General features: G+C 41.8%; 1 protein-coding gene across 7 annotated transcripts in view; it reads left to right on the forward strand.

Annotated features, from left to right (window-relative positions):
- The window catches only part of SPATA13 (spermatogenesis associated 13), a 142,724-nt gene that overhangs the window by 58,136 nt on the left and 63,712 nt on the right, over positions 1-20,876 (forward strand). For all 7 annotated transcript variants that reach the window (XR_013447040.1, XM_036117255.2, XM_078070557.1 and 4 more), the window contains one exon: positions 2,870-4,588. Coding sequence is in view for 6 of the 7 variants with exons in the window: in XM_036117255.2 (XP_035973148.1) it covers positions 2,870-4,588 (1,719 nt within the window). In the remaining variant the exon portion in view is untranslated. The remainder of the gene's footprint in view (positions 1-2,869; positions 4,589-20,876) is intronic.

Consider the following 20,876-nt stretch of genomic DNA (forward strand, 5'->3'; position numbering starts at 1 on the left):
TCCACAGAGTAAGGGATCTTAATTATTCCCAAAGAGGATGACACCTGTGGACAGTCTCAAAGTGTAGACTAAAGGGATGTGCTCTTTTTCTAAACCTGTTTTCGTCTTAATTTCTACTACCACATGACACTGTGCCATCCTTCCAACTATATTATAGTTCTACTTAATGTAGGGTGGCCAGTCATCCCAGTCTGCCAAGAACTTCTCTGGTTTCAGTTCTGAGAGTCCCATGTCCTGTAAAATACCTCAGCCCCGGGCCAACTGGGACAGTTGGTCACCCAAGTTTACTGCCTCCCAATCAGATTTGGGTTCCTGGATCTTCCTTTGCTCATGCCAAGTTCCCATCTAGAACAGTTTATCACCTTGTCACTCTTTTGAGTTTATCATGGGGCCTACACAGATTCTTGTACTTAACAGAGGCTCATGAATTAATCGGTTGGTTGATATACCATATACATAAATGTTGGCACCTATTCTTTTTTTTTTTTTTTTTAAAGATTTTATTTATTTATTTGACAGAGAGAGACACAGCGAGAGAGGGAACACAAGCAGGGGGAGTGGGAGAGGGAGAAGCAGGCTTCCCGCCAAGCAGGGAGCCCGATGCGGGGCTCCATCCCAGGACCCTGGGATCATGACCCGAGCCGAAGGCAGACGCTCAATGACTGAGCCACCCAGGCCCCCGGCACCTATTCTTTTATAGATGGCACTGGAGCACAGATTACTGTTCTCAAACTACCCAACATTAAAATCGAGCACTGCCAGCACCCCTTGATCAGGGGCCGCCTAACACACTGTCATCCTTGGTTATAAAAGGTCTCATAGCGCCCTCTAGTTGTGGTGTCTGTAAGTTGTCTCCATCCAGCCGGATGACTAGAGAAGGGTCCTGTCTGCTCCTCTGTATCCAGTGCAAGTCATAACACGGCCATTACAATTATGTAATATGCCATCAGTCAGTGTCTGTGACTGGACTTGATGTTTGCATAAACTGTCTGCTTCGTTTCAAGATTGTGAGAAGTTGAAACAACCACAGTGCCCTGTCCCTCCCAGAGTAGCTGACGGTGGACAGGTGGTACTTAGTGTTAGACTCATTTTGCAACTGGTTATAGATTTACTTCCAGCCTCAGTGGGGGATGATTCAAGTTTCTGCTTCTATGGCTCATTCAAATGCAACCCACAGCTCTTAAGGCTCCCTAATTTCTCCATGAGAACATTAAACTGCAGACGGCATGTGGTAGCCCCATTAGGCTTCTGAGTAATGGAATTGGGTAAATGGACATCAGAAAGGCTCCAGGGGTCTAAATCTATGCAGCTTCCCTGGTCCCAGATGGAATCAACCCTTTGACTGTGACTCCCTGGGAATTCCTCAAGGGGCACGACATAGGGGCAAATAAAAATGAACCCAGCAGAGAATTTGGAGAGTAGAATCAGATGAGACCTCTTTGCACGAGATCCCATTTTCTTCTGCACTTGAGAGGACTAAGCTAAATTGGGACCTAACCTTAATTTTATACACCTTTCTCCTTCTTTTTCTCTTCTGCTTTTAATATTGCCTTTGGAATAGTGGCCTTGACTGGCATAAGGATATCTGGGATTTGACTTGAGTTGGGGTCATATCATAAGGTACTGAACTTGGTGTCACACCCCTGGGGTTCATATCCCAGCTCTGCCTCTCTTCTTTGTTCATTAGTTTGAAGTAGTGGAGAGGATCATAAGCTTTGGAGGGGAGAGCTGCAGGAACCCCCAGCACCCCCTGCCCAAGTGTTCATTCGATTATCTATAAAATGAAAGTTATTGATCTTGCAGGTTTGTATGAGTACTCAGTGGCATGTTGTTTTTAAAACACTTAGCACAGGGGCCTGACATGTAGTAATAAACACTCAGTGAGTGGTAGTCCTTTATGAGTTATTATCACACTCCTTCCTATCTTCCTTCATTGACTAATCATTCATTGAGAACAGGGTGACTGACATTTAAGCTGGCCCTCCCAGGCTGAGCAGGTCTTGGCCCGAAGGGCAAAGGGTAAGGAGAGCAACATCTTCACTAGGGGGAGAGAGCATGGACAGCAGGTGTGTGGTGGGCTTCCAGGCATGGGGGAGGAAAGAAGAAGGTGCAACATTTGTTTAATTTGAGTTTTTGTGTCTGAATTTCTAATATTTAAGTATTATCCTGATCTTTCTCCATTCCCCAGCCAGTAAGAATCCTGTTGACAGAGGCCCCTCACTAATGCGGTTTCATTCACAAAGCCAGACCTCATACAACTTCAGTTTGTCCCTTCCACTCATGTGTCCCTGTAGCACTTTGTCTCTCAGTAGAGTTTCGGGTATTTTGTAGACAGGCAACAGAGAGCATCTTGGTCTCTGCTGCAGCTCCTTGTACTCGCGCTTGCATATACTAAGCACTCAATCTGCCTATTAGCTGTGTTAAATTTAATATAGTTTGATATTTCACTGTGACACATTTTGAAGTAGTTGTTGCTGTCTTTTTTATTTTGATAATTAAAAATTTCTTCTATTTCAAATAAAGAGAAGACCCAGTGTTGAATGATGCCCTGGCCTTTGCATTCCAGCAATTTTTCAAAAGTTTTACTTAACTTTCACTGGATTTGAGAATTTACATTGAATGCACAACCCATAATTATCTTTTTTTTTTTTTTTTAAGGAATGTGTATTTGCATTCTTCCCTTTAATTCATTGTGAAATGAATTAGGAAAGGTAAATTTTTAATTTAAAATAGTTTTGAACTGATCAGCCCTGTCACAAGGCGTGCTTCTTTTGTCTTCAGAATTCTTAAACAAAATAACAAGCCACTGTTCATAGAGGTTATTCTGTGGGGGAAAATAACTAAATCCCTGCTTTGTTTTCTGTTGTAGGCAGTGGCCACAACTGAGGAGCCTGATGCGCACCGTAGGTGTGAAAGCCAGGCTGGCAGCAGCCTCGGAGATGAAGATACGCATCTGGGGCCTGTGGATGCGGATGTGCATGTGGGTTTGAACCCAGCTGCCTTGTGGCCACGGGCTCCCAGCCCCGAGAACATGACAACAGCCCAGAACGGCCATGGGCGACTTGCCGCTATCCCATGTTCTGTCTCTGATCCCAAAGACCCCAAAATGGTGACTTACCCAGCATGTCAGAATGGAGGCTGCAGCAGCAGCTACTGCGGGGAGGTGGAAGCCCAGGAGGCCAGACTCAGCCCTGCTAAGCTCATGCGCCTCTTCTCCGTGAGTAGGAAGAGGACCAGCACCAACCCGGAGAGGCCCCGCTCCATGGTCCTGATGGGAAATTCCTCCACCTGGAATGCCCTTGCCTCCTTTCGGAAAATGGGATCTTTCAAAAAACTGAAGTCCTCCGTCCTTCAAGGAATTCAGAACCGAGAGGGGTCAGATGCGGCAAAGGAAGACCCCCCGGAACGTGATCCAGGGAAACCCATCCCAAACGGTGCTGCAGTCGGAATGCAAACCAGCAGGTGCCCCTCCTCGGGACCAGCAAGTGACGCCCCGAAGGTAGGGCCAGGGGGCGCGTCGGACTGCTCCGACCCCGAGGAGGCCGACGACGCCTTCCAGAGGAGCACCCATCGGTCCCGCAGCATCCGCCGCGCCTATGGCCTGGGCCGCATCAGCCTCCTGGATTGCGAGAAGCATCAAGGGTCCCAGAACCACGTCCGGCCGCTGGCCCCTGTCACCCAGGAGCCCACCGTGTGTGAGATCCTAGTGAAGGACTCCGAGAACAATAGCATCTACAGGAAAAGCAAGAGCACGGATAACTTGAACTTTCTGAAGAAGAGCTCCTTCAAACGGAAGTCCACCTCAAATCTCACGGACCTCAAGGGGGCGCCTGAAAAGCCAGCGCCCCGACGGACGCTAAGCAGTTCATCTGCCGACTCGGAAAAGTTCGGTGGGTCCGAGAGGAGGACGAAACGCTGGAAGAGCCCACTGCGGGCCAAGGACTTTGACAGAGTCCTGAGGTTTGTGAGCAGCGCCACCGACGCGGCCTGGAGGAGAGAGAGCCCCAGGAGCGGGGCGCCCTCGCCCGGCGAGGCGAGCCAGAGGCTGCAGGTGCACAGCCGGCTGCACGACGCCTACTCCCGCCGCGTGTCCACCAGCGCTGAGCGCGAGTGGAGGAGGTGCGCAGGTGCGCACGCCGGCTCGGGGTGCGGCCCGGCTGGGGCTCCGAGCCCCCAGGTGGACGTGGACACGGCCGTCTTTCCTCTGGAAGCCACAGGCTGCGGGGCGGCCGGAAGTGCCCGTCCTTGCGCTGGCAGCGCCTCAGCGAGTCCGGTTGCCCAGGACTCCGACGAACGCCAAGCTGGCAGCCAGTTTACTTTCGAACCCGAGCAGCCGCTCACCCCCGCAAGGCCTACCACACCCAAGCCCCCTAGCCCTCAGAGCCCAGGCGCGGGAAATGCCACGTGTCCCAGCAGCCTCAGTGCGCTGTCCCTCACTTCAGTGGACAGTGAAGAAAGGGCAGAGGGGCCTGTGACCTCCCAGGATTCTGTGCAAGCCGCGTGTGACAAAGGCAGTGAGGACGGCGCCAGCAGCCACCCTCAGCTGAGCCCCCACCTGGCGTCGGGTCCAGAGGAAAGGAGGGAGGAGGTAAGGGCAGAGCAGGGACCTCTGGTAGGTAACCTGCTGCGGAAGGGGTGCCTGTCCCAGCACTGACCTTTCATCTCTCCTGGAGGTTGCCCGTACGCTGGGGTGTTTCCCCTGGCATTTACCCTTTTTGCTTCACCTGCCAGAGAGGCAGGCGGCCCTGTGCTGATTGGACTGCCATCGTGATTATTCCTGTCAAGGTGCTGTCATCTTTATCTCTTTTGAAAGGAACTGCTACTCTACCAAATTCCTTGAGATGGCACTTGCCCCACCATTCATTCAAAAGATACTTAACTGAGGACCAACCACATGCTAGATTCTGGGGGGAAAATGTTGATAGAGACCTCTCTTCCACTGTATGCAGCTATTTAATAGGGGCTCTCAAAATTTTGTTTTTTGAAACATTTTTTTATTACCCATAGTTTTCTTAATATTTTAAATTGTTGCTGTGTCCTTTCCAACAGACTACATATAAATGAGATTCTTTGTGTTAAGATACCATTATATGTTCTAAATCTTTTATTTTCTAGGAACGAATTAGAAACCTACAGTTTAATACCTGTCAACCCCTGAGTGATGATGGTTCAAAGAAATTTTTATGACTGTTATTGCAGTTATTTTTAGAGTAGAACATAAGCATCTCATGAATCAGATCAACTAATAACTGTCAAGTCTACAGGAGCAATGTTCTTTTCATATCCTGTCAAGCATCCAGACAACTTTCCCTTACTGTATAATTTTCACTTATTTCTAAATGCATTCAGTACATTACAGAGCTGAAAGATGAGGAAATGCATTCATGTGTATATATTGCCAACTATTCTTCACATACATTTCTAGACTGTTTTACAGGTATAAATTGGTGCTTGCCATAGAAAATAATCTCCTAGCAGCTGTTCCTTCCCACTGATCCCTGGAGAGGACCTCGGTTTTGTTCTAATGCCTGTAGATGAATGATTACACAACAGCTTTTGCAAACTTGGAAGCCAGGATAGCCTGTGGATGATAAGAAGAAGCATAATTCCTTCTACCAAACACCCAACCTGCCCTACTGATGGTTTAGAACCACCCCCACCCCCCACCCCCCTGCTCCAAAATAAAAGATTTGCATAGGTCTAGAGGTTCTTTATATGAAACATGGAGATTTTATTTTCTGCTTAATAAAATTAGTAAAAAATCATCATTAAAATATTTTCTTTCTGAGTGCATATTAAGTCAACATATGCAAGAGATAGTTTCTAACTTACTTTTCAGAATTATTTTGATCATTATATAGCTTTACCCATATATTTGCCAAGTGTAATTTAATTATATATAGTTATATATAATTTAATCATATATAATTTAATTTCTACCCACAAGGGATCACCAAAGATAGAAAGCAGGGCACAAGTCATCAGGAGTCCACACATGTGTACAGATAATTCGACAAATTTGCCTCAAGATGTTTATCACATTTTGAAGTTGCATTTATTTCCTTAAAATTCTTATCAAGCATATCAGGCTTCCTCTTGTGCTTTTAAAGTAAATGTCGTGAAGAAAAATATAATGATGATTTTGCCCAACTTGCATTTTACATATTGGTCATCTTCAGTGTTACTTGCAGAGAAGTAAAATATATATATGATATTTGTCATATATATATATATGGTAAAATACACCCTGAAGCCTTCTCTTTTATTTTGACATTTAGAAACAAAATACAAGCATAATGAAACAAACAGAAAAACACCTTACAAAATGCAGGAACTCCAACCTTTATGATTTATAAAGCAGTTTTTGTCTATCTTATATAGCATTACACAAAATTATATTACAGTCTCAATATATTTTAGCGTACAGTGTGTTATTCTGTACTTAATTCATTGAAAGTATGGTTCTACTTCTATCTTTAAAGCTAGTTGAAGTTATGATTAGTGTTGAGTATAAAAAAAGTTGAAATCTATATATATTATGATATTTAAAATAAGTATTATAATGCAGTTTTCAGTAAGGAGTAATAATTTTTAAATTTAGAACCATTTATTTATAACATGACACTCTCAAAGTGACAAAATAATCTTTGAAAAACTATTAACAGTTTAACAGGATTTTGTATTACTGTGGAAAAAGGGTGGGAAATATTCCCCTACTCTTCCTTTATGAAGCATTGTAGAAAAATCACCTTGTTAACTTTATACTTCTGCCACCTAGTGGTAAGTTTTTTTGTAAGAGTAATGATCAGTTGAAGGACCCTAAAATTGTTTTAGTTTAAAAATGCAACTGAGTATTTATACTGGGGACAGTGCCCCCTGTCCCCTGATAAAGGTATAGGCACACGAATTTAGAGTGTTCTTGCTGGTTTTCCTACCAAGTCCTAGAATAGCTCCATTGGGTGAATTAGGTCACTAGGAAAGGGACCCCGTCCTTAGTCATGCAGTATAGATTCAGAAATTTGTGGTAATGTTGAAATATGCTGTAGGTGAAGCTCTTTTATTTATTTATTTTTATTTTTAAAGATTTTATTTATTTATCTGAGAGAGTGAGCACAAGCAGGGGGAGCTGCAGAGGCAGAGGGAGAAGCAGGCTCCCCGCTGAGCAGGGAGCCCAACGCGGGGCTCGATCCCAGGACCCTGACAGATGCTTAACTGACTGAGCCACCCAGGCGCCCCTATGTATTTAGTTTTAAAGATTGTATTTATTTTTTTAGAGAGCAAGAGCAGGAGGGTGTGCACACTCACATACCAGTTGGTGGAGATGCAGAGGGAGGGCGAGAGAACCTCAAGCAGACTCTGAGCTGAGCACGGAGCCCCACTCGGGGCTCAATCCCATGACCCCGAGATCATGACCTGAGCTGAAATCCAGAGTCGGGACATTTAACTGAGACACCCAGATGCCCTGGAACTCTTTTAAATGATGAAAATCCATTGTAACTCCTTGAGAGGGAGCTTTAGTCTTTCAGTAGATTTTTATTTTATTTTATTATTATTATTATTTTTAGTTTGGTTGGAATCCTGGCTCTGCCGTTCTAAAGATGCCCTCCATTGAGTGAACTGCTGAGCTTCTCCTGGCCGCAGTCTTCTCAAGGGCAGAATGTGGGATAGCTTCATCTTGCCTTGGATGTTTGTTGTAGGAACCAGGGGATTTGTGCCTGTTAAATTTATGCCTGTTAAAATGCTTAACACTGGCTCTCAGTGTGCGATGATTACTATCCACTTAGATGATTTTTCTATCCTAGATTGACCTGACTTCTTGAAACAGGGGTGCATTAAGATCAGATTTTTCCAAAAGTGTTTTTTGACTGCGTTATAGTCTTAGGGAGGACTGTGAAGATCTTCAAACAGTTAGTTTGACTTCACATTAATTTTTTTTTTTAAAGCATGAGAGTTAGGTTCTAGCATGACCTAAAATTTATATGTTCATTCAGTATTGCACCAAAGCAAATTTGTTGAGCACCTACCAGGTATAAGACACTCAAATTAGATGTAGCTCTATAAGGATGTCAAGGACATTATAAATGAGCTAAGATGTATCTAAATCTTATTAGAACTGTGCAGAATAGATTAAATCTCACAAAAGAGGTAAAACCATATGCTGTGGGATTTCAGAAGAGTTGTAGTTTTTACCCATGTATCAAATCAAGGAAGGAAACTGATTTGAAGAAGGCGAGATGTCTACATATAGTTTCAGTGGTCACATATGCAGAGATTTTATGTGATTTGAGAGAATAGGAAGTAACATAATTTGGTTTGGTGTAGGGGAATGATCCAAGTTAAGATGAAATCATTAAGCCCAGATCATGCACACTCTTGAATTTAGAGTAAACAATCTCTATCTATACGTTACTTGGTAAGCACCATGGAGTCAAAGATGTTTTTGAATAGCGAAGAGCCAAGCACAGAACTGCGTTTTGGGGAAGTTAATCCACCATTGGTATAGAAGAGAATTGGAAAGAAAGGTGACCGGGGGAAAGCTATCAGGAATTTATTGCCAGAGAGAGCTCAGAGGTAATAAGGCTCTGAAATGTGGGGATGGAAATAGAATATATAAGGAAGGAAGGAAAAGGAGTGAATGAAACAACACATTATAAAGACTAATGTACCTTGTCATTCGGTATTTACCTACCTGATATATATGCCAGATATAAGGAAAAGAAAGAGTTGAAGAAAAAAGGCTATTCTTGTTCTTATAGATCCACATTCTAATTGGTAGATTGGAATGTATACAAATAATTATGATGTAGTGTGGTGTTTCAGCTGAGGAATGTACAAAGTACCATGAAAGCACCAAAGACCGAATTATTAACCTTGGGTAGAGTTGCATAACTGGGGAAAGAGAAGTGTGTGAGGTCTTGAAGAAGCTCAGGATGGGGGATGCAGGGGGCAGCAGTTGAGGAGCGGCAGGGTCTTCCAGGCCAACTGGAAGAGCATGGGGGAGGGAGGAGGTACTGTTGACATAGGGAGTCAGCCAGAAGAGTTATCTAAGCCTTATTTTCCTCCCCTGTAAACTGGGAGTAGCTAGAGTACCTGCCTATCACATGGGGTTGTTGTGAAGATAAAATGAGATGATGCAGGTAGAGAGCTCAGCACTGAGCTTTGCATATAGTAAGTGTCCACAAAGATGCTGATCTGTGGTGCTAAGGGAACTGCACGTTGCTCACCATAACTTTTGTACAGGGTGGTTGGGTGGAGAAGTGGGAGATAAGATTGGAAAGTTAGATCTGTACAGAGTTAAAAAGGGCCTTGCTTGGAGCTTGGACTTTACCCTGCAGGCAGGAGAAAGCCAGAGAGGTGTTTACCAGGGACCGCAGAAGGGGACCAGCTACATAGAGAGGATTGGGATGGGGGCGGTCCTGGGAGAGAGCATTCCTCAATAGTCTAGTTCAGAGGTAATGAGATCTGTATTAAAACCATGAAAACAGAGAGGAGAGGTTACACTTCAAAATGATTTCACAGTTTATTTTTAATTAGCATTTGAATGTTCTGGGGGAGAGAGAAGTCAAAGATGATGGGGCGATCAGGAGCATACTCTTGTGTTGGAATCGGTAATCAAACAAGCCATGAAAACAATGGACTGGAGCTGAATTCAGGTTATTATCCTAGCCCTTCCACTAACATGCTGGCTCCTAGTGCGAAATCCCTTTCCTTTTCTGAGCCTCTGTTTACTTGAACACTCCAGTGTTTTAGGGTTTTATCATTTTCTTCCTCAGGGACTGTAGCTTCAAAATTGTTGGAAGCCATTGTACAACCCAGTCTTATAAAGTTAAAGCAACTGGAGTGCTTGACTGGGAGATTTTGTAGAATACAAATTGTTTTTACCACGCAGGGTTTCAACTTGGCCTGGCCCACCACTCATGGTGTCCTCCAGTCTCTGCAAGTGCTGATTTTAGCTTGCCCACCACCCACTGGGGTGGCCCCCACCTGAGAACCGCTACTTGCGTTGTTGTTCCCGACTCATAAAAAAGAGGGTATTTTGTGGCACCACAAGGTACAGTGTCACGAAAGTAAAACTTCCCTCCAACTTCAGTACTGGAGTAATGCAGTAGGTGAGCAGGGACTAAATTCAGGCCCAATTTCAACATGAATTACAAATTTTGGAGTTTGATGAGGATGATGGGTACTTAACACATAACGATAGCTCCAAGGTGCTGTTTTTGGTGTGATTTAATCAGAGATATAGATACATTACCTAGTTTTGACTCTGTAGATTACGTAGGTATGACTCTTTGTGTTCCTCAAATAGCTATTTGGAGACATCAACAATTCTTCTGGAGATTAGAAATGATCCACAGCTATTTCACAGGACCATCCCTAGAACCAGAAATAGGAGGTTGCATTTATAGAAGAAAATGTAGTGACCTTAGAGAATCTGCCCAAGGCTTTTTAGGAGTTTTATTGAGGTATAGTTTGCATAACATGCAACTCACCAGTTGTGAATATACAGTTTGGTAATTTTTAGGAAATTTATAGAGTCGTGCAGCCCCCAAAACAGTCAAGTTATAGAACACTTCCATTACGCCAGAAAGTTCCCCTGTGCCCTGTGCAGGCAATTCCTGCTCCTGTAAAAACCCAGGCCACTACTGATCTGCATTCTGTCTCAATATTTTTTTTTTAAGTGAGCAATTCAGTGATCTGTAGTAAATTTTTTGGAGTTGTGTGGCCATCACCACTGTCTAGTTTTAGAACATTTCCATCATTCCTGAGGGAGACCTCACATCCATTTGCAGTCACTCCCTGTTCCATCCCTGGTGCCTGATCTACTTTTTGTGTCTATAGATTATACTTTTCTGGATATGTCATTGAAATAGAATCATATAATATGGTCTTTTGTGTTTGGCTTCTTTCACCTGGTATATTGTTTTCAACACTGATTCATGTTGTAGCGTATATCAGCACTGAATTTCTTTTTTTAAAGATTTTATTTATTTATTTAAGAGAGAGAGGAGAGAGAGAGCACACCAGCAGGGGAAGGGGCAGAGGGAGAGGGAGGAGCAGGCTCCCCGCTGAGCAGGGAGCCTGATTTGGGGCTTGACCCCAGGAACCTGGGATCGTGAACTGAGCAGAAGGCACATGCTTAACCAACTGAGCCACCCAGGCACCCCTCACTTAATTTCTTTTCTAAGGCTGAATAATAATCAGTTGTATGGATATCTCACATTTTGTTTATCCATTCATCAGTTGTTAGACATTAGAGTTGTTCCCCCTCTGGGGCTGTTATGAATAATGCTGCTATCAATATTTATGTATAAGTCTTGTGTGGACATATGTTTCCATTCTCTTGGGTAGGTAAGTAGGAGGTGAGTTTCTGGGTCATTTGTGATTCTATGTTTAACCATTTGAGGAACTGCCACACTGTTTTCTAAAACAGTTGTCCCATTGTAGATTCCCACCAGCAATGTATTAGGGTGCCAGTTTCTCTGTGTCCTTGCCAGGACTTGGTATCATCACTATTCTGGATTCTAGCCCTTCAAGTGGGTATGTAGTGGTATCTCACTTTGATTTTCATTAGCATTTCCCTAATGACTAATGCTGTTGATCATCTTGTTTATTAGCCATTCTTTTATCTTATTTGGTGAAGTGTCTATTCAGATCTTCTGCTCATACTGTCACTGCATTTTTAGTTTTATTGAGCAGTAGGATTTCTTTATACATTCTAGATACAAGTCCTTTATCAGATATATGACTTGCAAATGTTTTCTCACAGTCTCTGGGTTGTCTTTTTATTTTCTTGATTGGGTCTTTTGGAAAGTAGAAATCTCTGTATTGACAAAAATCGCCAAGATTTTCTCCTGTCTTCTGGAAATGTTAGTTTTAGCTCTTACACCTGATATATGCTCCTTTTTTTTTTTAAATTATGTTTTTTATTTTAATTCCAGTATAGTTAACTTACAGTGTTATATTAGTTTCAGGTGTGCAATATAATGATTCAGCAATTCTATACATTACTCAGTGCTCATCATGATAAGTGTACTCTTAGTCCCCTTCACCTATTTCCCTCATCCCCCACCCACCTCCCCTCTGGTCACCATCGGTTTGTTCTCTATAGTTAAGAGTCTGTTTTTTGATTTGCCTCTATCTCTCTTTTTTCCTTTGCTCATTTGTTTTGTTTCTTAAATGGCATATGCTCCATTTTTGGTTAATTTTTGTGTACAATGTGAGGTAAAGGTCTAGGTTATTATTTTTTTTCTTTTTTTTACATATGGACATCCAGTTATCCCAGCTTCATTTGTTAAATGGTCCACAGTTTTTACGTTACAGAGAATATAGGTTTCCATACCCCACTGAGTTCTCAATTTTTTCTGACAGAGAAGCCCTAGAACTTGAGTCACAGAAATTGCAATTACAGTTGGAAAGATAATTTGAAAATATGATATATCCTTTGTGCTTTTAAAAATATTTTTCTAATGAAGTTAACCTTTTGTTACAAGGACATTTGCTATACCATCAGTATATACCCTAAGTATTAGCAACCCTGGGGGGGATATTTGTTCAGCAGCATCCCACACGGGATGTTGTAAAGAGAATTAATATGCTTTCTGTTAGTCATCCTTGTGCTAGCTTATGTTTAGTTCTTCTAAGGTGTTTTCTGTTTGTTTAGTTTTCCTTTTGCAGGCGAAGAACTAAACAGAAAAAGATTTCTTGCAGAAATACTAAGTCAGAGGTGCCTGGGTGGCTCAGTCGGTTAAGTGTCTGCTTTCCGCCCAGGTCATGATCTCAGGGTCCTGGCATTGAGCCCCAAGACAGGCTCCCTGCTCAGTGAGGGGTGTCTGCTTCTCCCTCTCTTCTACCCCCCACCCCCACTCATGCATGCAATGGATGTGCATGTGCTCTCAAATAAATAATTAATTAATTAAATCTTAAAAAAAAAGAAATATTAAGTCATAAAATGCAGGTCATGAGCCAGAATGTGAAAGCTTTTTTTTTAATTTTTTTTTTAAAGATTTTATTTAGAGAGAGAGAGAGAGAGAGAACATGAGCCAGGGGAAGGGCAGAGGGAGAGAGAATCTCAAGCAGACTCTGCACTGAGCCCCGGACCTGAGGCTCTATCTCATGACCTTGAGATCATGACCTGAGTGGAAATCAGGAGTTGGGCCCTTGGGGCGCCCAGGTGGCTCAGATGGTTAAGTGTCTGCCTTCGGCTCAGGTCATGATCCCAGGGTCCTTGGATCAAGCCCCGTTATCAGGCTCCCTGCTCGACGGGGAGCCTGCTTCTCCCTCTCCCTCTACTGTTCCCCGCTGCTTGTGCTCTCTCGCTGTCTCTGTCAAATAAATAAATAAAATCTTAAAAAAAAAAGAGTTGGGCACCTAACTGACTGAGCTACCCTGGCGCCCCTAAAGTAGCTTTTTATTTTAACAATCAAGTCAACATTTTTTGTCTTTTTGAAGTTGACACTTGCCCTAAAAAAGATTCATGTTTGTCATTATATAAACAGGTATATCTTTTGCAGCGATATGTTTCAAAGTATTTCTGAATGGGTACTTAATATTTGACAGGCCACTGAACTTTATAAATTTAAAAAGCCACTTCTAAAATTATTTTCTAAAAATGTAAAATCTAAAGAATAATGTAATGTACATGTAATCATGTCATCCTTGAACTTTAAAGTGGCTCATTTCTAGAACAGTTTTTTCCTCTAGTGAAATATCATCAAGTAGGATTTTCCCATTAAAAACAAGATGAGGGGGGTGGGCAGAGGGGTGCCTGGGTGGCTCAGTCGGTTAAGCGGCCAGCTCTTGATTTTGGCTCAGGTCATGATCTCAGGGTCCTGGGATAAAGCCCCATCATTCTCTGTGCTCAGTGGGGAATCTGCTTCTTCCTCTCCCTCTGCCTCTCCCTCTGCTTGTGCTCTCTTTCTCTCAAATAAATAAATAAAAATCTTAAAAAAAAAATTTTAAAAAATAAGGGGGAAGAGGGAGACAGAATTACATACCTATATATCTGAGCAGGAGCCTAGTTTTTATAGAGTTACCATAATAACAATATGTAATCAGGTATAAATGATGTTAATGTATCATAATTATAATATAATCAATTATAATCAATAATTAATCATTAATAATAATATGAAATATATCAATGCTATGCATATTAAGCTTTCTAAAGTACATGAAATACTTAAATGATACAAAGCAATATTATTATATATCTGTCAGGGTTTTAATATTTACTCTTATTTGGTGCTTTGTTTTAATTTGTGGATGACAAAGGCATAATAAGACCTTACAGCAGTCACAAAATGCAGAAAAGTAGTGTTTGTATTTTTAGGGGGAAATTTTAGCTTGATGATTAAGATGCCAGTGTATTTGTTTTTCTCTTGGTTCGTTTTTCTCATCTTAAGCTTCCCTATAATAATTAAGATCAAAGAGCATCCAAGGTTGGAAATCACTTTCCAGTTGGCTTGGTGACACGTTCATGTGGTACATCATTGCCATGGCAATCGGAAGGAATACTGTAGGTTTAATTGGCAAAAGGGCATAACCACAAATTGCCACATGTTGCTATATAAACTGAATGTTATCTATGTTTCTCCTACAGCTGCCAGTCGGGGGACAAAATGACAATTTGGGATGTTGCCTTCATTTAGAATGTTAGTAGTAAAGCTGAGGTGGGGTGGGGGGCTCAGGTGGGTTGGAGAGGAAAGAACACTCACAGATGGTAACTTCCTAGGAAACTAGCACTGATGTGGTTGCTGGCCATCAATGCCAGCATTTCTGAGTGGTGGAGAAGCTCTGTGGTATAAAATAGGTGCGCTTTGTTAGTAGGGCTGTCTGAGTTCAAATCCTAGTTTCCCTACTAACCAGCTGTATGTCCTTGACCTACTTAAGCCTCAGTTTCTTTAAAAATGGAGATAATAGTATGTACCAGGATTAAATGAAATGATGCTCAGTAAATTCAATAAATGTTGGCTTTATCATAATCATAATTTTTGTTATTAAAATTGCTGCCTTTGGTCAGATACTTCAATACACACCAGTTAAACTTTGCAAGGGACTTCTGATCTTCTAGCCAGAATTTCTCAAAGTTTGGGATGAAGATCATACCCAGGATGCAAGCTAATGGTGTAGATTCTTGAGTCTCACCAGGAGCTACTGAACTGGAATCACGAGAGTCCAGGTCCAGTAATCTGGACTTTGACATGCTACCCAGGGAATTATTTTTGCCACACTGAAGTTTGAGATCCGCTCTCCAGGCTGAGGCTCTAGGTATTAAGTATCTAGGCTCTTGTAGGTGTTAAGTATCCTGTTTTTTAGGTTTGGACATTTCTCTTCCAGGGGATCTACCCCAGTTAACTCTTGATTTAGGAAAGAGAGTTATTCCTGAAAAAGTTAAAGGTAGCCTGTAATCCTGTTTTTCTCATTGAACTCTATTATCATTTGGGTGTGAATTTTTACAGAATACAAACAAAAATCCCTTTTGGCAAAATAGTGAAATTAAAACTTTTCATCAGGAAATGGTGGAATGAAGAACTTGGTCCAAAATACGTTGAGAAAGGGGCGCCTGGCCGGCTCAGTCAGTGAAGCATGTGACTCTTCATCTCAGGGTCGTGAGTTTAAGTCCCATGTTGGGTATAGAGATTACTTAAAATTTTTTTTAAAAATCTAAAAAAAAAAAAAATATGTTGAGGAGTGTCAGTATAGCAATTGCTCCAACCACTGCTGGAAACTGGAATTTTACCAGCTCTCTTGGAACTCTAAAAATGTAAATGTCTCTTAAAAATAAATGTATCAGAAAAATAAAATAGGGGTGCCTGGGTGGCTCAGTCATTAAGCGTCTGCCTTTGGCTCAGGTCATGATCCCAGGGTCCTGGGATCCAGCCCCGCATCAGGCTCCCTGCTCAGCAGGAAGCCTGCTTCTCCCTCTCCCACTCCCCCTGCTTGTGTTCCCTCTCTCGCTGTGTCTCTCTCTGTCAAATAAATAAATAAAATCTTAAAAAAAGAAAAGAAAAGAAAAGAAAAAGCAAGAATACAAGTACCAGTAGTAACCTCTTGCATTTTTATATGACGCTTTTGCAGCTAATTAAAGTCCTTCACATAACATTGTTGCATTTGATTCTCACAGCCTCCCTGCAGAGTAGGCCAGCATTGTTGTATTTGTTTTAAAAGATGGGTAAACTGAGGCTTGGGAAGGTCACAGGACCCTCCTGTCAGAATCACACAGCTGCTGAGTAGCAGCTCCCCAGAGCCAGGTCTCAGAATGGGGAGGAAGGCCCAGAAACACATAGACCTAAGTTCTAACCATTTGCTGTTTCCTGATGGTTAGTGGAACCTCACAATCTTTCTGATCTGTAAAACAGAAGTGTAAGTATCTACTGCAGAGGGTATTTTATTTTATTTATTTTTAAAGATTTTATTTATTAGAGAGCACAGGCAAAGGGAGAGGGAGAAGCAGACTCCCTGCCGAGCAGAGAGCCTGATGTGGGGCTCAATCCCAGGACCCTGGAACCATGACCCAAGCTGAAGGCAGACTCTTAACTGACTGAGCCACCCAGGCGCCCTGCAGAGGGTGTTTTAATTAAATGAGATGGGATCGGTAAGTGCTGGTATCACAGGCCTTTGATGAATTTCCATTCTGTTTTCTCTTTTGACTCCACGACTAGCCTTCTTTCCACTGAGCTTGGGCCACTTCCTGCCACAGCTGGTCTTGCCCAAATCAGAGTCTTTCCTCTAGATTTTTTTAGGTGGGTTTTTTGGAGACTACTTAGGATGGGCTTGGCAGCTCAGCAAAGGGGTTTCAGTCCCTTTTCTGACAACTTCTTTTGTAGTTTACTTTCTGACACAGGATTGAAGAAAGCCGCCTCGGACAGTAGGGCTGGTGTGAACCCAGGTCCATAGTATGGCATTTCTTGTAGATCAGCGCCACAGGTGGGGAGATAGGAGGTGTGGAGCCTTAAATATGGTTTATGACTAAGGTCCATTATTACAGCCCCATTCTCTCATGTATGGTATAAATTTTTACATATTTACTTATAGCAAGGTTCTGTTGTACACTTTGCTTTATGTTTTTACTCTTTTTGGTGTAAATTATTCATCTGTAATTCTTTCACTGCCAAGTTTCGAATTAAACATTTTCAAGGTATTTTGCACTAGGACACATTCTCATATCCCTCAATAGAAATAAAAAAGAAACACCACTGGTGCTGTCTGTAAGTCTTGCCTTATGTGACAGTCCCTATACAGAGAGGCTGAGCTGCTCTTCTTTTTTTTTTTAAGATTTATTTATTTATTTTAGAGAAAGTGTGCAGGTGCGGGGGAGAAAGAGAGAGAAAGCAGATTCCGTGTGTAGCATGGAGCCCAACCCCAGCTCAGTCTCATGATCTCACGATCTCATTGTCTCAGGATTGTTGGGATCACAACCTGAGCTGAAACCAAGAGTTGGACGCTCAACCTACTGCGCTGTCCAGGTGCCCCAGGCTGAGCCGCTCTTAATAGAAGCATTCCTGGTGAACAGCAGCTCTAATTTGGGGTCACTGTTTTCTTGATTAGGTTCATATGCTGGACCCTTGCAAGTTTAAAGGAGAGTGACACAATCTGTCATCAGTGAGTGTTGCTGGTAGAAAAACAGAATCCTCATGAAGTCATTACTTTCTCTGACTCTTCTGGGTTCTTTTTTCCAACTTCCCATCACTGTGCCCTCTTTGTTCCTTGTCTCCTCTTCATCTTACCATTTCAATCCTGCCAATACGGTAATGCTTCAAGCTTAAACTAAAATATAGAGGGCCACCTGGGTGGCTCAGTCGTTAAGCATCTGCCTTCGGCTCAGGTCATGATCCCTGGGTCCTGGGATCGAGCCCCGCATCGGGCTCCCTGCTCGGCAGGAAGCCTGCTTCTCCCTCTCCCACTCCCTGCTTGTGTTCCCTCACTCTCTGTGTCTCTCTCTGTCAAATAAAATCTTTAAAAAAATAAAATAAGATATAGAAAAGAGATGTTTTAGAAGTCCTAAATCTTTCTTTTTACACTTTGTGCCAGCAGCAGACACTTCTTTGTTGGAAAAGATCCCATTCCTATGTACTTCATGTCTCTGAAACGAAATAGGAGGCCTTCAAAACAGGGTTGTCGATAGTAAGGGAAGGAAAATTGTAGTCCGTTTGTTTTCAGGTTATGAAAGAGACAGGAATGGATGGTTGTGTCCTGACCTAAAACATGGTTATTGATTTTGAAATACATAGTTTTAGTAACTAAGCAATAACTTAAATCAAGCTCATTTTTATAAAATCATACATGAATGTAGGGAGGAAACAGCTTCCTTGCCATCCAGAACTGTCCATTTATTTGCTCGTTTATCCACCACCTCAGCATTCATCCCTTTCCACATGCATGAAGCATCTTTAATTACCTCTCAGGCTCTCAGACTGTGAGGACATTACCATAGTATTGGGGAGTTTGGAAAGAATAGGAACAGCTGCTTTTGCGTGATGTTGAGACAAATAAATAAATGCTATGTAAACATTGCAGTGGTTTTAAACAGAGGCCCAGAAAGGAGCAAAGAGCTCTGAGCCCAGGGGAGTTTATGAAGTTTTCCTACAGCAAGTAATATTTCAACTGAGTTTTGAAGGGTAAATTTTACAGTTTCACAAAGGCAAATGATAATCTGAGAGCAGAGCAACTTTTATCTCATTTACAATTGCATAAAGTAAATATGTGTTAAATGGTGAATCATTTGATATGGGCTGGAGAATAATTGTATCTGAAGACAGAGCTGGAGAGACCTTGGACGAGATTTTGAATGGCCTCGGGTTTGTTCCAGGTAATGGCTAGCTAGAATCCAACGTGTGTTTCAGTAGCATAGAGTAGATTGGTGACAGGGAAACCAGTTGGGCAACTATTGGAATAGTTCTGTGAGAAACGATGGAGCAGAGTAATTGAATTGAATCTAGTAAACTAGATTGAGTAATTGACAGAACATGGTGACTGGGGCTGGGGCTTGTGAAGATCAGGGAAGAATCAAGAATGCCTAGTATGGGGTATATTGGATGGCCTTCACTAATACAAGAAAGCAGTTTGGGGAGAGAGATGATTCATGAAGGTGCCATCCTGTATTCTAATCCAGAAACACTTAGTTTTCTTGATTCTAAAGGCACTTGGGGCCATTGATTTGAATGTTTGTATGCTGTCATGCATGACTTGAAATGCAAGTGATGCTGTGAACAGATACCTCTTTCCATTTTTGTCCACTAGAGAATCAGCCGGGACCTTCTTCTCTGCTGCCCGTTCTCTTTTCCCTTCTCCTCCTGCTTCCTTCTAGCCTCTCTGTACAACAGAAGTCAAAGCAGCATTAAGAAAAAACCTCTGATGTTCAGAAGAGTTTAGAAAAACAATGGATTTCTGATATATTCAACTCTAAAACATTTTTTGATTTTGGAATATTTTGTTGTCCTCAATAAGCAATTGGAAAAGAGGAAAGTAAGCTCATTTATATAAAATCATGCTTTTTATAAGTTAAAGAAAGTTTAAGTAGACCTCTGTATTCCTCAGCATGTGTTTCAGAGATAAAATACATTTTTTAAAGAATTTATTTATTTATTTATTTATTTATTTATTTATTTTATTGAGAGAGCATCTGTGAGCAGGTGAGAGAGCATAAGAGAGAGGGAGAAGCAGACTCCCCACTAAGCAGGGAGCCCAACTCAGGGCTTGATCCCAGGACCCTGAGATCATGACCTGAACCAAAGGCAGACACTTAACCAACTGAGCCACTCAGAGATAAAATACATTTTAAGATGTTAAGATGGAATTGTTATATACATTTATTTTATAATATGATGGTTTTAAAATGTGTCTTTACTCTTAATGAGTCCAGGCATAAATTGCAGCCTACAGTTCTATTATTTTCTCTGCTTGGGTGTTAAACCCAGCATTGTGGTGTTGTTGATTTGAAGATGGTAGGGTGATCTAGGTTTTTGGATAAGCCCAGAAAATGGAATTCCCTTAAGTGATTATTACGAAGCCTGGGGGAAGAAAGCTTATTACTGGTCCTGTGTTTGGGCAGGGTCAGTGGTAACCACCCTCCCACGATGTAAGGGAGACGGGAGTTAGGGGCTCAGGGTGTGGTCAGAGGGCCCAGGATGGGGTTTATCACAGTCAGACAGACTTCATTTCTTTATTTTCAATAAAGAGAGGATGAGCTCAGCTACATTACTTTCTCCTCAGTATAGTATTCTAAGTCTTCCAACGGTGTTTAAAATGTTCATGGTTATTTAAGTACCTTCTTGTGCTTATAGAACTAGGCTAAGAATATTAAATTGTGTTCTCCATGAACTTCACATATTTGCATTTTTAATAAATTACCTTTTCTGCCTATAAAACAAGTTGTAGATTTATTAACTATGTTTTAAGTATATTTTATCATCAGTTTTACACATGTAAGGGCAATTGAAGTCCACTATACCCCCCTCTTACTTCAAGGGCCTTAAGAAGCATTAATATATTTTAAAATATTTTTAATACTGTGTCATATATTTTTTTAGCAAATGGCCTATCTATTCCCTGAACCCAAAGGACAAGGCCACAGCATTCCAGATTACAATAGTTCCTTTTCTTCTCTCTTTTTCTTTAATTTTGAAGAGTTACATCAAGATTACTGATGTGTGTGTGATCTCATTTGATAATAATCAGAACAGTTTTTGGTTAGTCATTCGCATTTCATTTGCTCTCAGAATTCCAACAGCCACTAAGGTTCTTACAGCTCGAAACCTTGTATCTTAAGCATTCAGCCTGTTGGTAAGAATGTCACCCAGCATTAATATATACTTCTGCCTCTAAGGCAGGGAAGGAAAATCTCAGTAAATGAATGGGTTTCTACTTTCTCTTCTGTT

This window comes from Halichoerus grypus, chromosome 4, assembly GCF_964656455.1.
Source record: "Halichoerus grypus chromosome 4, mHalGry1.hap1.1, whole genome shotgun sequence".
Lineage (NCBI taxonomy): Eukaryota > Metazoa > Chordata > Mammalia > Carnivora > Phocidae > Halichoerus > Halichoerus grypus.